Genomic DNA, 18,128 nt, shown 5'->3' with positions numbered 1-18,128 from the left:
AGCTGTACTGGGAGCCTGGTTCACCTGGGGACACTGTCAGCAGCATACAGACTGCCTCTTCCTGCCTGGCTTTCTACCCTTGTCTCCCCTGCTAACAGGGAGCAGGTTGGAAGGAGGAACTGTTACAGCTGCTTCTTGCATTTGGGGGTCAAGAGCAGCACAACTGCTCCCCCCAGCTCTAAGATGGAATAGTCTGACACTCCCCTTCCCCCCCCCCCCAATTGATGCAGGCATGTGGGGAGGGCATTCCTAACCTGTTCCTGTGTCATGCTTCAGGGAGCAGCTCTGGCAGTATATAGGTTCCTCCTTCCAGATGATGGGCAAGGGGGAGCCACACAAATAAGGATGAAACTGCACCACAGATACTGTGCCCTGCTGATCTCCCTGCACAGTGGCTCCCCACAGCTCCCAGTGGAGTTGTCTGATACTCTATTCAAAGGCAATGCTTGGTGTCTTTCCCCACTTTGAATAGTAAATACAATGTACTCTGTTTTAGCACTTTGGAGGGACTATGAAAAACCTCCCCCTAAAATGCTTTTAGGGCTCACAGTAGTCATGCCTCTCTCTTCCAGGCCAGTTTGGGAGGAAAAGTAAGACTGATGATCACGGGAGCAGCTCCTGTATCAGCAAGTGTATTGACTTTTCTAAGGGCAGCTCTTGGCTGTCAGGTGAGTTTCCTCAGCAGCTAGCTTTAAAGCAGAACACATGGACTAGTTGTGGCACATTCCTGCTAGACTGATTATATTGGGTAACTAGGTTTGGAACTGTACTTTTGGGTAACAGATGTGGAACCCCCTTTCCCACCTCACCCAAAAAAAGCAAACCAAACAAAACCAGCGCTTTGCCAGAAGAAGAAGTGTGTTAGTTCGACCTGGTTTCCCAGTGCCTGTATATATATTGCTTGCTTCAGTGGGGCTTTTTGGTACTTTTATCTAATAGGTGATTCAATCAGCTATTGGATTAGTGCCAAAAAGCCTTCTGAAACGTGAGTTTTGTATAGACATTGGGTGAGCTGGGTCAAACTGATGCAGTGCCTCTTCTGGGCATGTGTTGCACTGGCATGGGGGCATGCCAAAGCTAAAGTGCTGTTTTGTTGTGTGGGTTTTTTTGCTGCAAGCACCCTTTGACTTCCAAGCACATTCTATAAATTGTGTACACCTGCACAAGAAAGGGCTGGAAGGGACCACAATCTAGTCTACCCTTTGCTTGAGGCAGGATCATGCTTGACTAAACCATTCCAGCCAAGTGTCTGTTTAACCTGATCTTCAGAATGTCATGATAATTCAAGTCCCCCATGAGAACTCATTTTTGTAGGATTTTTTTTTGGTAACTTCTGCTAGTTCTTTTAAAGAAGGCCTCATCTACCTTAGCTTGGTGGCCTGTAGCAGATGTCCATTCTGACATTCCCTTTGCTGCTTTCCCCTCTTTTTTTTTTTTTTTTTTGCACCCAGAGGCTTTCAACAGGCTTACCTCCCGCTTCTGTTTTGTACCTCAAAACATGCATACACATGTATACGCACATGATTGTGTAATATGTGCTAGCATGGAAGATGCCTGTGTGTGACCTGCTTTTTGTTGTGGAAAAGCTGCTGCACATCAGCTTCCACATGGCTCTTGACAGAACTGGACCTTGATCTTGTTTTGCAGCAGCCTTCAGCCACCTTTTGTACCCATTGAGATTCTAACAACGTCTTTCACCTGCTCTACTGTTGAGGAATTGTAGACCCTGGACAGGCTCATAGTGATGGGCTGTAGTTAACGTGTCACAGCACCGTCCAAGTATATATATGGCTCTTCAGAAGGGAAACCATTACCATCTGCTGTCCTCACCACATCCTGGTAGTGCTGCTGCTGTTTGGTCTGCAACTGCTTATTCATCAGAGTTACCCCTGTCTTTTTTCACAGCTAAATAGAAGATCATTCCACTATCTGCCATCTGTGGGTTACACCCACATATGACAGTACTCCAGTTATGTGAACTATTCTGTTGTGTCTCCATAATGCCATTTGTGTCAAATCCATGGTATATTAGGATCTCCAGTTCTTTCTGCTTATTCCCCATACTATTTCAGCTGCTTATTCCCCATACTACTTCAGCTGGAGTGTAAACAGGAAAACTACTAGGTGATGGGCCTGTTTGTTTGTTTTGTTTTTTTTTTTTTTCCCCCTGGGAAACATTGGTAAGGTTTCCACTATTGCCTCCCCTGACTAGGTTATTTTGTCCAGATCCTTTGGTTCTTTACTTACCTCTGTGCTTGTGTCTCCATTCTCCAGTGAACCTAATCTTAATACTTTCATCACTCATTTAGCAAGCCTGTGTGTGAAGATGCTTTCCTTCTTTGCCAGGTAGACCCCATGTTTTCCCAGTAGTCCTTGCTGGGAAAAGATGAGGTCATATTTCAAGAAGCCAAAGCCCTCCTGGTGACATCTATGCAGCCACATGTTGATATCCAGGATGCCTCTCTTCCAATCAAACACCTTTGCATAGAACATCAATGAGAGTACCACCTGGATTTTTTTTCCCTCACCATTGCACACAGAGCTATATATAGTCCCTTTTATCTGCTTGAGGTCATCCCTGACAATTTTGTGGGCATTAATGATGAGCAGCATGGGATAGTAGTAGGGGGTCAAATGAGTTTTGTTACAGACTGTCTTGGGTGCAGGCTTCTAGCATGCAGCAGACCTTCAGAGTGAGCAGACAGATCTTTCAATGCAGTGCAAGAAGGATTTTTCATCTGCAGCTGCTCTAGCTACAGTGTGTAGAGGCTGCATCAAGAAGAGCAGCCTTCTACCTGGGTTGCAGCAGCTTTGTAGAATGGGAGGTGATTGCAGCATTAACAAGATATGGCTGGGGTTTTGGCATGCCCTCATTTAAAATGCAGACCAGGTTGGACATTTTGCTGGTTGGCTCAATCCCTTTGCAGGCTGGAGCTGTCCTACAAGCTATAGGTTGCAACACCAGTCCTGCAGCACTGTGGTGAAGTGGTAACCAGAAAAATGAAACTCCCTACTTCTAATAAAACTATTCTTGTACCTAAACTGTAGACTTAATAGAGCCAGGATTCAGTCCCCATCTCCCTCATTCCCTTTAAGTGAAAGAACAGAATGAAGAGCCCCAGTCATAGTTTCATAGTTGTTAGGGTTGGAAGGGACCTATTAGATCACTGAGCCCAACCCCCCTGCCCTGGGTAAGAAAGGGTGCTGGAGTCAGGTGACCCCAGCCAGGTGTTTGTCCAATCTCCTTTTAAACACCTCCAAGGAAGGGGATAGCACCACCTCCCTTGGAAGCCTAGTTCTTATTTTAGCAACCCTCGCTGTAAAGAATTTTTTCCTGATGTCTAATCTAAATTTGGTCTCTTCCAGTTTGTGGCCGTTGTTTTTCTAGTTACCCCAACAGGCACCCTGGTAAAAATTGTATCCCATATTTCTTGTTGTGTCCCCCCTGATGAGTTTGTAGGGGGCCATGAGATCATCATCTCTCAGCCTCCTCTTGTGAAGGCTGAAGAGGTTCAGATCTCCCAATCGGTCCACATAGGGTTTCTTCTGTAGGCCTTTAACCAGACAAATGGCCCTCCTCTGAACCCTCTCCAGGCCATCCACATCCCCTTCTGAAGTGCGGCACCCAAAACTGGATGCAGTACTCCAGCAGCGGCCTGACCAATGCTGCATAGAGGGGAAATATCACCTCTAGACCTGTCTGCGATGCAAGAAAGGGTGCAGTTAGCTTTACTTATTACCTTATCACACTGGTGACTCGTATTCATTTTGGAGTCGACTACAACTCTGAGATCCCTTTCCGCAGTTGTGCTACTTAAAATGATCCCTCCCAGGCTATAGGAGTGTTGATGATTGATTCTTCCTCCCCAGGTGCAACACAGGACACTTGTCCTTATTAAACTGCATCCTATTCCCTTCTTTGGCCCACTTCCCCAGCCTGTCCAAATCAGTTTGGATTCTCTCCCTGCCATCTGGTTTGTGTACCTCTCCACATAGTTTGGTGTCATCAACAAACTTGGACAGGGTGCTTTCTACTCCCTTGTCCAAGTCACTAATGAAGATAATGAATAGTACCAGTCCCAGACAGCCTTGGGGGACTCTGCTGCCCACGTTACTCCAGGTAGAAAATGACCCGTTCACCACCACTCTCTGGGTGCGTCCCCCAAGCCATTTGCTTGTTTGTTTGTTTCTACCCACTGGAATGTGTAATAATCTACACCACAACTGTTTAGTTTGTTTATAAGAACTGGGTGCAACACTGTGTCGAAGGCCTTCTTGAAATCTAAGTAAATTACATCTAACTCTATTCCTTCATCCAAGCATTTTGTGACCTGGTCATAAAATGAGACCAGGTTAGTCGGGCAGGATCTGCCTGCTATGAACCCATGCTGTTTCATTTTACATGTTGGTCCCCTACAAATGTGATCCTTAACAATTTTCTCAAAGGTCTTGCCAAGGATACAGGTGAGATTAACTGGCCTATAGTTACCCAGTTCCTCTTTCCTCCCCTTCTTGAAAATAGGGACCACGTTGGCCCTTTTCCAATCCTCTGGGACCTGTCCTGAGCACCATGAGTGCTCAAACAGTTGTGCCAGTGGCTCTGCTATGACACCAGCTAATTCCCTAAGTACCCTAGGATGACGATAATCAGGACCTGTTGACTTAAATACATTCAACCCCTCCAGGTGCTCCTTTACTATGTCAGCACAAACAGTTGGTGGGCTGGTATCTGTACTGGGCTTATGTAAGGTCCCAATGGGATGCATATTTTGTATTTGTGTCCAAAAATACAGATGCAAAGAAATCATTTGGAAGCTGTGCTTTGGCCATCTTATCTGTTACCAGTTGCCCTAGCTCATTCTGAAGGGGCCCAAGAGTAATTACCTTGCACCTTCTTTTTGCTTCCTATGTACTTAAAGTCAAGTGACTGTGTGTATGTGTTGGGTTTTTGTTTTGTCTTTATTTTTAAGTAGCTGCTCCCTGCCCAGCTAAGTATAATATACCTGCATTTTTCAAAGAGTTCTGTACAAATACATAATGTTGTACAATGACCAAGTTGAATAAATATGGAATAGTGGGAAGAGTGAACTAAAAATTTAATGGATGTCTGGTAAAAGGACAGCATCTTCCACTCCTTCCCCCCATCCCCAGCTTAGTTGAAACTCTGACTCAAGTGGACTAAGACCAGCAGTTTGAACAAAAACCTTTAAAGCAGCAATAGAAATGCAATAAATAAGCTACTTCTGTTTCAATCTAATAGTTCTATGAAGGCTATGGACAGACAGAATGCACAGCTGGATGCTCCCTGACAGTACCTGGAGACTGGACAGCTGGTATGGCTTCTCTTGTCTTGAGTGAACTGATTTTTGTCAAACTTCAGACCTGTGAAAGCTACTAATATAGTTTAGCATACCTTAGAGCTGTCCTGGAGTACTCCATTTCTTTCCATTGCACCTGAATAAAAAGCTGAAGGGGTCCCAGTTGGACGCACTATTTGACTCTGAGAATGTAAAGGTCCAGTCTTAAAGCTAGACTAAAAACTGTAGGAAAGTTGAGTCTGTGCTGCTGCTGGGGTTAGGCAGATAGGAGCTGTGCTGGTGCTACCATGTCTCTTCCCAGCTCTGGGCTCCCTGGTGGGGATTTGAGCACAGCTTTCAGGTGGAGAGCTGTGCTGCAGCTGGGCACCTGAAAACTGCACTGATTCCACTGCCATCACTTCTCCTTGGCCCCTCAGTTCCTAGTCATAGTGCAGGCATAGCTTCCAGTTGCCCAGCTCCTAGCACCAGCAGAGACAACGTTTTCCAGCTTCGTAAGCCAGATCCAGTAGCTCCATGGGTTAGAGCCAGCCAGTGGGCCATATATTGCCAACCTCTGCTTTGGCTATTTCAGCACCAAAGCATTTGACCTTTTTTTTTGCTAATAAGTTTTGCGATGTTGACATGTAGTAGATGAAAGGTGGGGTGGAAAGTTATGTGCTTAGCATGATACTACTAGGCTTATAAATAGATATTTCCAGAAGCTGCAATTTTACAAGTGAATATGCTGAAGACTCTGGTGTTTAAAATGTACTAGACAAGCTGCTACAGGCTAGAAATATCAGCGTAGTGATGGATCAAGTGCAGGGTTCCATTCATAACATCAAGCTTCCCAGGTATCCTAAAGATCTTTGTGGACTTGTACATGCTTCAGCATAAAGGGAACTGACTAGCTACTGTAGCTAAGTGTTGTAATGCAGGAAGTTTCCCAAAGAAGGGAATATCAGTCTCTGGTTACATCGACAGATCACAGTGCTGCTAAAAGGGCCTGGTAAATTTATCTGAACATAAGTGCTGTTATCTATTCAATTAATAGGTCATGTTGGGGCACCAATGCCTTGCAATATTTTAAAGCTTGTTGATGTAGAAGAAATGAATTACTTTGCTGCCAAAGGAGAAGGCGAGGTGAGTAATACCTAAAATGTCATTCCAATACAAAACTATCTAAAAATATTTTAGCACTGGTATATTAAATAAGTAATAGCCCATCTTCTTACAAAAAAACCTCCCTAAAGCAAATAGCATTCTAGCAGGAATCACCAAGTTTGTCTCATGCTCAGCCTAGATTAATGATTCAAGGGTGTCCCAGGGTGCCATGCAGTGTTAGCATGTGTACAGACACACTTCACAAGAAACCCAGCAATTGTATGATGTGGGATGACAGCAGACTGCTGCTGCCAGCCGGTGATGGTAGTGGCTCTGGGCTACTTCCCCAGCCAGCAGCAGCAGCCTGCTGAAACCCTGCACACAGATCTGGGGGCCTGTGCCCTCTAGGAGGGCTGCAGGGCTGTGCCAGACTCCTCCCAGGGGAAATGGGCCCCTGGATCTGCATGCAGGATGACGGCAGGCTGCCACTGCTGGCAAGCAATTATACATTTGGTTTGAACAGTTTGAGGTGCAGATTCCCAGAAACCCCTGCACCCATCTCCTTGAAACTTGGCAGGCTACACGACCTCAGAAGAGGCTAGCATCCGTGCAAGTTTCAGCTGGATCAGGAATGAAATGACACAGTTATAGGCAGTTCTGTGATTTCCCACTATAACCTATGGCCGATGCCATAAGTTGCAGCAAAATGCAATTGGGGGGGTGGGTCTGTGTCCCTACTCTCATGGGCAAAAAGGGCCGGGTGGGGTGTAATTCATTGGTGGGTGCCTGCAAGACAAAAGAAAGTGCCTGGCAGGCTGAATGCAGCCTGCAGGCCATATTTTGCCTGACCCTGCACTAGAGCAAAGAGCTTGAAAACCTGCATGGTAATCCTGGAAAAAAAAGTAGTAAGGCAGTGACACTTCATCCCAAACAAGGGGAAAAAGGTTTGTAGAAAAGCCTCCAGGCCCAAGTGAACTGCTGACTCCGGAATAATACTGAATATATTTAAAAAAAAAAAAATGAAGTGGTGCATCTACAGATCAAAGAAAGCTCATCCAAACTGACTGGAGTCAAGAAGCATCAAGTCTCATTAAAATATATATGAAAAGAGAGATAGTAAGTGTATAAAAAGATTTAACCCTAAGTAAAGAATAAACTAATGAGGAGGTAGGACCACTCTATAGTAAGTATGGGGTACATATTAGGAGGTAGTCATTTGATTATATTTCCATGTGTCCCCTCATTTTTCCCAATAGCAGAAGTAATGTTCAGCAGGGAGTAGAGGTATGTTGGCTTATAGGAGCAGAAACTGAAGTTATTCCAAATCATGTGGGGAGGGAAAAAAAACCAAAAACCCTTGAGAACTCAAATGTGTTCAAGTCAGGAAGACTGAACAGCCTGCATCTCAGAATTCTGAAAGTGGTATGTGGATACGTAACTACTTGGATTGTGTTCAACAAGTTGTCTAGCTATACAGAAGTATCCATTAGGTTTACCCAGGGGTCTGTCTTGGATACAGTACTGTTTAATAAGGCTGTATGACATTTCGGCAGCCATTTTGTTTTGGATTTGTTTCATTTTGGATTTGTTTTGACTGTCAAAATATCTGGGCCATTCAAAATGTTTCAGAAAATTTAGAAAATGATTAAGATGTTTCCGAAATGTTTCGGAGCTGTTTCGAACCATTTTGAAGGCAGGCTTGCAGGGGGAGGCAGAGGGGGAGGAGCTGCTCTGATATTGATACCAGTGGCAACAATCTGTCCTTGAGGTCCCTTCCATCCCCAGTGCTGGGGGAGGTAGAAAAATCAAACCAGGGTAAAAATGTTCAGGTCCCTGAATATTCCCCTGGTTCGATTTCCCCAGCTCCCCGATCTTTCGCCCAACTCTGATCAGTTCTCCCAGCTCTTCCTGAGGGGCTTAACACCATAGTTGGAAAGCTCTTCCTAACCTCCAGCCTAAACTCCCTCTGCTGTAGCTTGAGGCCATGGCTCCTAGTCCTGTTCCTTATGGCCACAGAGAAAATGCTATCTCCATCCTCTCTCTCTGATTGCCCTTCAGGTACCTGAAAGACCCTGTTACCAAAACCCCCTTAGTCTTTTCTCCTTCAGAGCAAATAAGCCAAGTTCTCTTGGCCCTTCTTCATAAGTCATGCTTCTTGTGACTCATAATACATTTCTGCCATTGGCTAGATGCTTTTCAGTCTGCTTGCAGCCTTTTTGTTTTTGATGCCATGCTTCTAGACACCAGTATTCCAGGTGAGGCCTCACCAGCGCTGAAAGGAGTAGGAGAATCACTTCTCTTGATTTCACAAGTGACTCTCCTTTTTAATACAATCCAGTATGCTGTTTGCTCTTGTTGCAAAACAAAAGCTAACTTAACTCATTCAGCTTAAATTGCCTACTATAGCCTCCCAGGCCTTTCTCTGCAGTGTTGCAGCCTAGCCAGTCATTCCCAAGTCTGTATTTGTGCATAAAATTAATTTAATTTATTTATTGGACCACTTCTCCAGTTCTATTCTCTAGGTCATTCTGGATCCTAATCCTACCCTCTGTAACTTCACCCAACTTGGTGCCATCCACAAATTTGCTAAGCATGTTCTCTCTCATCCTAATCATTAATGATATTGAACAGTAGGGCCGTATGAAACGCTTGCGTTTTGTTTCGGTTTGGGACTTGGCATTTTGGAGGGACAGTGATTCACTTCAGTGTTTCGAATCGCTGTCTCATCACTGCCACGGATGCTAGCCTCTTCTGAGGTCGTGTAGCCTGCCAAGTTGTGGGCAGAAGGGCCGAGCCCAGCTAGTACACAGCTTCTCAGTGGGGCTGCTGCTACCACTGCTCAGCTTCCCTGGTGTCCTGCCTGCTCCAGGCAGCAGGTAGAGAAGGAACGGGGGTAGGGAGCATGTGGCTGAGGCTGGCAGCAGCATGGTGCACATGCCCAGTGGGGCAGCAGCATTGTGGAGCTCAGGTGGGCAGGGGATGTGTGTGTTAGGGAGGCTGTGGAGACCCCCAACACACTCCCTTCCATGGTGCACAGACCCTGCTGCCAGCAGCAGCAGGCGGGAGGGTGCTTATGCCTGGTGCAGGCACTGGTGCCCGACAGCACACGGCTCCAGCCAGTGCTGCGCATGAGGGCAAGGAGCACATTCTGGCAAGGCTGCCTCTATTGTGGAGGTTCCCCATGCACGTGTGTAGCTCTTTGCACTCGTGTGCCACTGAGGGAAGCCCTGCATGGGAGCTAGCTGCCTTCTTCACTCTCTGCCACACAGGTCCTGAGACTCCATGGGGAAGCAAGGGCCACACCTCCCCTCCACTTCTGCCAGAGTCCCAGGACCTGTGCAGCAGAGGGTGGGGAAGGCAGCCAGCGCTCTCAAGATGGCAACCCTCTGCTCCCAAAGAGTATTTCTGGGGGGGTAAGGGGAGGGACTTCTGGCAGCAAAGATCAGTGACTCCCAGTCCCAAGATGGCTACCCATGCAGCCCTCAGCAGCTCACCAAAACTCATTAAGCTGCACGTCAGCTGAAATAATTGCCTGCCCCTGGTCTAGTAGAACTCACTAACATGTTTTCTTTTTAATTTAATTAAAAATAGTCCTTTAGAAATTGAAACTTACCAATCTACTTTTCTGATTATCGTATTTCTTTAACTGAATACGTTGAAAAAAGTCACCTTCGGGAATAACTGGGTCTAATCATCATTGGTTGCCATTACTCTCCATACTATATTTGAAGTATGCCATCCTGTAGTGACAGTTGTTGTTGTTAATTCTTTGGCCATATTTGTAGCTAAACCTTAATTTGACTCCATTTTAGTAAGTGAGGGAGAACTTGACATCCCTACAAATTACATCATGATGCCAGACTTCTTGCCTATCAGCTTTGATTTTAACTCCCATTTCAGGTGTGTGTGAAAGGGCCAAATGTATTTCTAGGCTACCTGAAGGATCCGGAGAAAACAGCAGAAGCTTTGGACAAAGATGGCTGGCTCCACACAGGAGATATTGGGAAATGGTTACCAGTAAGTAAATTTGCATAGCTGAAAAACACATGCTTTGAAACAACTGAGTTGCCAAGGGCCTGACGTATGTACCTGTGGTGGGGTGGGGGCGGAACTTTGGAGCTTAAATGTTTGTAAAAGTAAAAGAGATCCTGGAAAGCACTATAAACAAAGCATGAAATTAGCACTTCTAGTATTTAGCTGCTTGGAAGAGGGTGTGTGTGTGTTCTCTGCCCCCCCTCCCCGTCCCAAGATAAATAGCAGCACTTCACACTATCCACTATATGGCGTTACTTAAGGGAGCTGTATTAAATAGCAAACTATCTTGAATTCATTCATTTATGGTTGGGGAAGAAGAATCTTTTAATTCTGGAAATGAAGACTACCTTAGACCTTATAGATAATTCCCTTCAGCATTTATCTGTTTAGGGGTGCACCAATAGAGATTTTTTTGGGGGGGGGCCAATACAGATGGCCAATACTTAAGGAGGCATATCAGCCAATACCAATCTGATTTCTGATGCAGCTGCCTCCAGTAGGTAAGTCTAGTGTGGTAGAAGCGGCATTGGGGAAGGGGGAGATCAACGCCCCTGCAGTGAGGTAGGGGGCATAGGCAGACACTGTCCAGGCGGGGTGGGAGGCCCAGAGCTGCGGCTTGTAGGGAGGGCGTTGGCTCCCACTGCTGCTTGCATCCTGGGAGGGCATGTGCACCCCTGATCTGCATGGGGAGGGACAGGCTGCAGCTGGGGCTGTGTGGGGCTCTTCTTAGCAGGGGCTGGGCTTTGGTGGGCACTGGTGGTGCTGGGAGGATGCTGCATCTACCCCAAATCTTGCCACCGCTCTGCTCCTGGTACCACTACCAACTGCCTGGCGCAGCCCCACCTCCTCCCTACCTCCATCCACATGCTGGGGCTGTGTCATGCGGCTGGCGGTGGTATGGGAGCAGAGCAGTAGCAAAATTTGGGGTGGATGCAGCGTCCTCCCAGTGCTGCTGGTGCCCACTCACAGCCCAGCCCCTGCTGAGAAACCCTGTACAGCCCCTGGCTGCAGCCCACCTCGCCCCATACAGATCTTGGGGCACATACCTCCCCATGCCCTCCCAGTACAAGCAGTGGCTGAAGCAGTCTTCCTCTTTTCTCTGTCTGTGTCCCTCTCCCCCTGTGAGCCAGGGCCCCCTCCCCTGCCTGGGCAGCACCTGTCCCCTCCTCTCCCCTCCCCCTCCCACCACACTGGACTTACCCGCTGGAGGCAGCTCTCCACACTGCCTGAGTGTTGCACTGTGCCTGAGTGCTGCACAGGCATTTACTGGCCACATCGGGTTAATGTTTGATACAGCCAGTTTTCTTTATGTCGGTGCACCTCTAATCTGTTTGTTACTACAGAATTAAGGAACAGTTTGTCTTTTTTTATATGAGAAGGCTTTTGCAACTTGTCAAAATTCAAATCTGAGCTTTTATTTTCAGAGAAACCAGAAAAGATCTGGTTAAGCGAACCAGTATAGGAGGTGGATACAAGCAGATTCATCAGTTCCAGTTGACTTCTGTTTACATTCTTCTCCTTGCTACCTCATAACTCTTCGATGATCAAAACATTCTAGATGTTGGCATCTAGTCAACTATGTAAAATTTGAATTTATTCTTTTTTATTTTTATTTATTTATTTATTTATTTATTTATTTATTTTAAACACTTACTGCTTTTAAGCAGTTTGTCAAGTAATCTTTTATTTATCTCTGTCCTCAAACCAGCTGTGTATTTGGGCAAAACTGACTTACAGATTTCTTCTTGGTATTGGTTTTTGAAGTGTTCTTACATTACCATATGAAATACTAGGAATGTATAATCTAACTGCAGAGTGGCTTAGCTGTACCTGTCAACATTATCCAACTTTTGTGCATAGAAATAATTTTTTTCTTATTCCATAGAATGGAACCTTGAAGATCATTGACCGGAAAAAGCACATATTCAAACTTGCCCAGGGAGAGTACATAGCACCAGAGAAAATAGAAAATGTGTATTTGAGAAGTGAACCTGTTGCTCAGGTGTTTGTCCATGGGGAAAGCTTACAGGTAGGCATCCCTTGGCTAATTTGAGACAAGTGCCAGCTGTGGCTGGCTTCAGTCTCTTTTAAACTAATGTTGTAGCTTGAAATTTCTTATAACTGGCTCTGAATTTTTAGTCTGACATCCTAGCTACACAATTTGTGAATCTGGGTCAGGTTAGACAATGGGCTTTTTCCTTCAGCTTGAGGTGCTAGGCCAACGTTGAATCGTAAATCTTGTTTAAGGACGGGATGAATCTAGAAGTTCAGAAGTGGGTTCTACTTGAATTTTAAAATGTTGTAAAACACCTAGGCCTTAACAGACGTCTTAAATGTTTTTCGTTGTGGCACAACTGAATTGCTTTACTTTGGAAGCCAGACACACAACCCCCAACTAATATAAAATATGACTTCAATCCAAATTATCAGTATCTAGCTACACCAAAAGTAATGGACTGTTAAGAGCTTAGAATTTTAAAGCTTAATAAAACACTGTTTCTCTCTCTTCAAGGCTTTCTTAATAGCTATTGTGGTACCAGACCCAGAAATCCTACCTAGCTGGGCCAAGAAGAAGGGATATGAAAGCTCATATGAAGAACTGTGCAAAAACAAGGTAGGTGTTCTTGACTAACATAAATGTCATACTGGTCCATCCAGCCCAGTATCCCATCTCCAACACTGACAGTATTTGTGCTTTAGAGTAGCAGGGGCCAAAGTTCTGGGGAAACGTGCCATTCCATCCCCTTTCCCATCTGCTCTGCTGTTCCTTGTCCTATCTGATGCTGGTGCCACTCCCCTCATCAATCTGCTGTGCCATACAGAAGCTGCCTGTGGCATGCATGTTGCAGGCTGGCCACCTCTCTTTTTTGGAGGATAAGCATATGAACAGGGTATATCTAGGGAGATCTATCCCTGGCATCCACCACCATTGGTTTAGGGATGTCGGAGGATACCCCCTTGACCGACCTAATTTTTAATTACTATTAATACAGTAGGAGTGAACTTTTTTTTTTGTCAGGCAGGCCACAAACTAGCCCTGTGCTCTCCCCAAGTGTCACTGATTCCCTTTTTTGCCTGCCTGATCTCCTGCTGTTTCTGCTCTGCTCCTGTGTGTGGTCCCATGCATTTCCTCCTCTGCTTTTCCCTGCCCTCCCTGATCTCCTGCTCTCTGCTTTCTTCTTCCTACCCGATCTGCTGCAGTCCTTCCTTTATCTGCTGTATGCCAGATTTGCACCTTGTACACCCTGTAGCTCAAATTAGCTTTTGTGAGCCTCAGGTTACTTCATCGGATGTTGTTTTTATAAAGTTGTTTGCTGTATAAGAACAGCCACCCTGAGATCGGGAATCAGGTGTCCCAGGAGATTAAAGTTTTTTTCTGCCACAAGCTTGTGAGTCTTTTTGGAACTGCTCTCAGATGAGTGTTTGTTCATTCTTACATGTAGGGATTGCCCAGTCTGTCCAGTGTATGCAACAGAGGGGTACTGTAAGCAGGTCGTGGCATATGTGACACTGGACTAGGTGCAAGTAAATGAACTTTGGGTGTTTTATCTGTTGTATTTGGTCCATTGATGATATGGTCTGAATCAGTGAGGGAGAAAAGGCTGGGAGCTGTGCAGTAGCTGAGACTCTGATCTGGTAGGGAGTGGCAAGGAAGTGGTAGGAGTGAGGCTGCAGCTTTCAGCTGTCCTTGCTGATTTTTCACTCTTTTCATTCTCCATTTCCTCTCCCACCAGCTGGGGGGAAGCACATGCCTGATGCAGGCAAAGTCCTGTTTCTTAAGCCACCTGGCTCATGACTTGGTTGTCAGCTACTTCTGTAAAACCTTTTAACAGCAGATCTAGTGATATGCTGGGGATGGAAGTTGGTGGCATGAAAGAGCTGTAGTGGTCAGGGGTTTCCAATACAACATGATGGCAATGTGACTATTGCAACCCTTCACCATGGTGTCCAAGAAATTTTTAATTTGCTAGGTGGAGTATTCCAAAGTCAGTCTGGAGGGGTGGAAGTTGTTTAAAGTCCTGGTGAAACTTCTCTAGATTCCCTTGTGTTCATACAATGAAGATGTCATCAATATACATTGGGGATGAAGTGTAAACTAACTTCAAGGTCTGCCATAAATATTGGCATATAAATAGCTCTGCTGTAAAATTCATTCCTCAGTTGCTTCAGTTTTTGCACTCATGCAGTACAGTTTCTTTTCTTTTCTATTTTCCTGTACCTATAGGACCTCAGGAAACACATTTTGGAAGACATGTTGAAAGTTGGGAAAGAATCTGGTTTGAAGTCATTTGAGCAGGTGAGAAACTGAAGCTTAACTTAAATGGAATTTAGCTTATTACCCAGTTCTCTGAACTGATATGTAACTGGACTCTGAAGAAACCACTTCTTCTACTTAATGTTATCATGCTCATAAAAGTATGAGATGTGAAGCTGTTTTGCTCAGCATGCCATAGCCAGCCTAGGGTCTGTGGAGACCTGGCCCAACTTGTTAGCAGCAGCAGGTGCACATGCCTCGGGGTGGACAGCGGGGAAGGGGCTGGGGCTGCACTGCCACAATAAGGATTGGGCCCCTCATGGCTCCTATGCCACTTGCCCTTGGTGCACAAACATCTTACAAGTTGAGATTTTTGGGGGGGGTTTTAGCACTGCCCAAAAACATTGCCCCCCCCCCACTTTGAGCTTTGCTTTCTAGGGAATGCAGCCAAAATTCATGTAAACTATTAGCTAATAAATATTATGTTTGTTTGTTTGGGGGTTTTTTGTTTCTAGGTCAAAACAATTGCCCTGCACCCTGAAATGTTTTCCATTGAAAATGGCTTATTGACACCAACATTGAAGGCAAAGAGACCAGAACTACGAAAATACTTCAAGATGCAGATAGACGAACTCTATGCTAACGTTAGAATGTAACTAAGAATGGCTTGAGGAGAATGGCACATGTCTAGCTTCTACTGTTGGCCTTCGTATCTGTAATTCGACCACAGCAAACATAGGGAAGGAAACTGTGCAATCATTAACTAACTAGTACATAAATGGGTACCTGCCATAGGAGCATTGAAGAAAATGGAACACTGCCTTACTGTCCAGTTGTGTTGCATACCATTTTATGGTGACCTACAATTTCCAAAAAAAAAAAAAAAAAGCCTTAAACTATAAACGTAACTCTAAGTTATTTTAAGACTTCCTCAGCCAAAAAATGGGGCTCTTCTTAACCATGGAGTTGGGGTTTTCTTATTGCCAGCATGTTCAGTGTCTGCAGTGTGCTTTGCAACAGTCAAGTCCAAAGGATTTAGCAGATCTGGAGAGGCCTCTTGGTATCTTTACATCGGGGAAACATTAGCTGATCCATCAAAGTTTGTAGCTGAAGCACTTCTTGTATTAGCCCTATCTTTAATTTGAGCAGACAGAAGTTACGCAAGCGTCCCCAGCAAAGAACTTTGAAGTTACCTGTGTAAGCTAGAAGCTGAATACCAATTAAAGGAGAATGATGCAACATTAGGTCTCAGATTTTTAGTCTGCATCCAGTTCTTGAACACTAAAGAACATGTGTGCAGCTACCAATCAACATAAGCTCCTGACAAAGGTCAGCTCCATAGCTGCGTAAACAGATCCTAACTCTGGAATGAAACTGGAGTTTTAAAGATGGAAAACATTCAGGAGGCTGGGTTATGCTAACAGCCAGGTAAATGTACACTGTATTGTCTCCCTGCAATGAACATCTGTTTAATTAAATTTGCTTCAATTTTTTTTTTTTTTTTTGTGATGTGCCAGATCTTGTACCTACACAATAGCTTCTACCACAGTCTCTCCGCTCTCTATGCTTAATGCGCAAGCAATAGAGTACCTTCATGGAGATGGATGGGAGCAGAAAGCAAGAAACTTGTTTCTAGCTTGATGATTGTAGCAATTTTGAGTTATCAAACAAGCCCCCAGCAGAGCTATACACTAGCATAGGATAGATATTTGTTCAAGGGGTAGGCAGGGGGAAGCTGAATTCCCAAATATACAAAATATCCAGTCCCTCCTTCATTTTGGAAAACCTGGCAGAAATATGCCTTATTGCAGCATAAATCTTTACTACATCTTAACAGTTGGTTTTCCATTGGTATTCACTGCTGTTTCTTGGACACATAGATATATGTAAAATACAAGCACAACAGGGTTTGCACTAAGATTTCTGTGTGATTGTAATGCACTATTCAGTAGCATAATTTCATGTGTGTGCATTTAGGGTACACAAATCCATGTCAACTCTTAGAGTAGTAATTTGTTACATTTGGAGTTCAAATGTTTGCTTAGTCTTGGCTATTTCTATGTTTTATAAACCAAAACAAATTTTCAAAACCAATGAAGGAAGTGAAAACGAAAATAAAAAAAATTCTGCATTTTTTTTTTTGTGTGCGAGTGAAACACTTATTTATGAGTACAGTTTTACTAGGTGATACAGTAACAGCATTGAATGAAGATTAATTCATTCAACAAAGCCAATTTCCCTGGTAAAGCAATGAGAACTCACTTCTCCAATATTTCTATCCATGTAGGCTAATTAGTAAGAGGTTAACTAGTGAAATTTTTGCATGTTATATGGAAAATTGGATGACTTCCTATTTTAGCCTGCTTCCTACAGATTTTAGGCTAGTTTTCTTACTATTGTATACTATTAAAGGGAATGTTCAGTTCAGTTCATTGCATAAATAACTGTTCAAGAATGCTTTTGCTTTGAGTAGAAGTATACAACTTGTTCCTCTAGCTTTATCGTCAAAAGTGCATTGGTGGGATGCGTGGCTGTTGTGTTTTTTTTTTTTTGTTTTTTTTTTTTTTTGTAAATCCCTTGACTTTGGGATTCTTGCTCTTTCACCTCACTTGGTAGTTTAGAGCAGCGTTTCTCAAGCTGTAGGTCACAGGAACACATGGAAGTGTTGAAAACAAACTTTAAAAATGGATTTTCTTTTTTAAAGGAGAAAAATGTGGAAAACTGGCTTTTCCCTTGCAGGCTGGCAGAGTTCCAGCCTGCAAGGGGCTGCTTGGGGCCCCTACTTCCCCCCTGCCCCACATCCACAAGGGAGCTGGGCCTCAAGAGTGAGGGGCACTGGGTTGGAACTGGCCATGTTTAGAAATGGGTCCTGGTACAAAGGTTAATTACCACTGATCTAGAGCAGAGGTTCCTAGTCTGTGGTACCCAGGCAACCTGCCAGTGGTACACATATGACAGATTTGTTGGTGGTACACAATCTGTCAGAGGTCAGGAACCACAGATCTAGAGCATCTTGTACTGTGCTTGCTAACATCTCTACTTGTAGCTTCCGTTGCCTCTTTGAAAAGGGGGGGAAGTCCTTTGTCTTGACTTGAAGCTGCCTCTTGACTACAGTCTGGGTCCCACAGGGGCAGAGCAAAGTTTCTACTTCTCATGTGAGAAGATGGGGCAGCACGGCTGGTGTACCTGAGTAAAGCCCAGTCACTCCTTTCTGTCAATTTACCAGCTGGACAGGGCTGTGCTAGAGCAGCTTCGTCCTCTTCAGCAGAGGCAAGGGAGGCCTTTGGAAAAGTCGCATCACTCCTGTCCAGTAGATGGCCGCTGGGACAGTTAGTACAGTTGTTTGGTCCTGGTATCCTTGCCCTTTCTGGGTAAAAGAGGTGGCATAGGGGAACTCTCCGTTGGGCGGCGGGGAAGAAGACGGTTCTAGTGAAGCT

General features: G+C 44.8%; 1 protein-coding gene across 3 annotated transcripts in view; it reads left to right on the top strand.

The window, feature by feature from the left end:
* Positions 1 to 16,822, top strand: part of ACSL1 (acyl-CoA synthetase long-chain family member 1) — a 55,738-nt gene extending 38,916 nt beyond the window's left edge. For all 3 annotated transcript variants that reach the window (XM_019534688.1, XM_019534685.1, XM_019534687.1), the window contains exons 15-22: positions 573 to 668; positions 5,261 to 5,333; positions 6,352 to 6,440; positions 10,302 to 10,418; positions 12,322 to 12,465; positions 12,949 to 13,050; positions 14,662 to 14,733; positions 15,207 to 16,822. In XM_019534688.1, coding sequence (XP_019390233.1) covers positions 573 to 668; positions 5,261 to 5,333; positions 6,352 to 6,440; positions 10,302 to 10,418; positions 12,322 to 12,465; positions 12,949 to 13,050; positions 14,662 to 14,733; positions 15,207 to 15,347 — 834 coding nt within the window. In that variant the 3' untranslated portion in view covers positions 15,348 to 16,822. The remainder of the gene's footprint in view (positions 1 to 572; positions 669 to 5,260; positions 5,334 to 6,351; positions 6,441 to 10,301; positions 10,419 to 12,321; positions 12,466 to 12,948; positions 13,051 to 14,661; positions 14,734 to 15,206) is intronic.
* The last annotated feature ends 1,306 nt before the right edge of the window (positions 16,823 to 18,128 follow it).

The sequence above is a fragment of the Crocodylus porosus genome, unplaced genomic scaffold, assembly GCF_001723895.1.
Source record: "Crocodylus porosus isolate Cpor-Errol unplaced genomic scaffold, CroPor_comp1, whole genome shotgun sequence".
NCBI lineage: Eukaryota > Metazoa > Chordata > Crocodylia > Crocodylidae > Crocodylus > Crocodylus porosus.
Note: the sequence above shows the minus strand (reverse complement) of the source record. Positions and strands in the feature narration are given on the sequence as shown.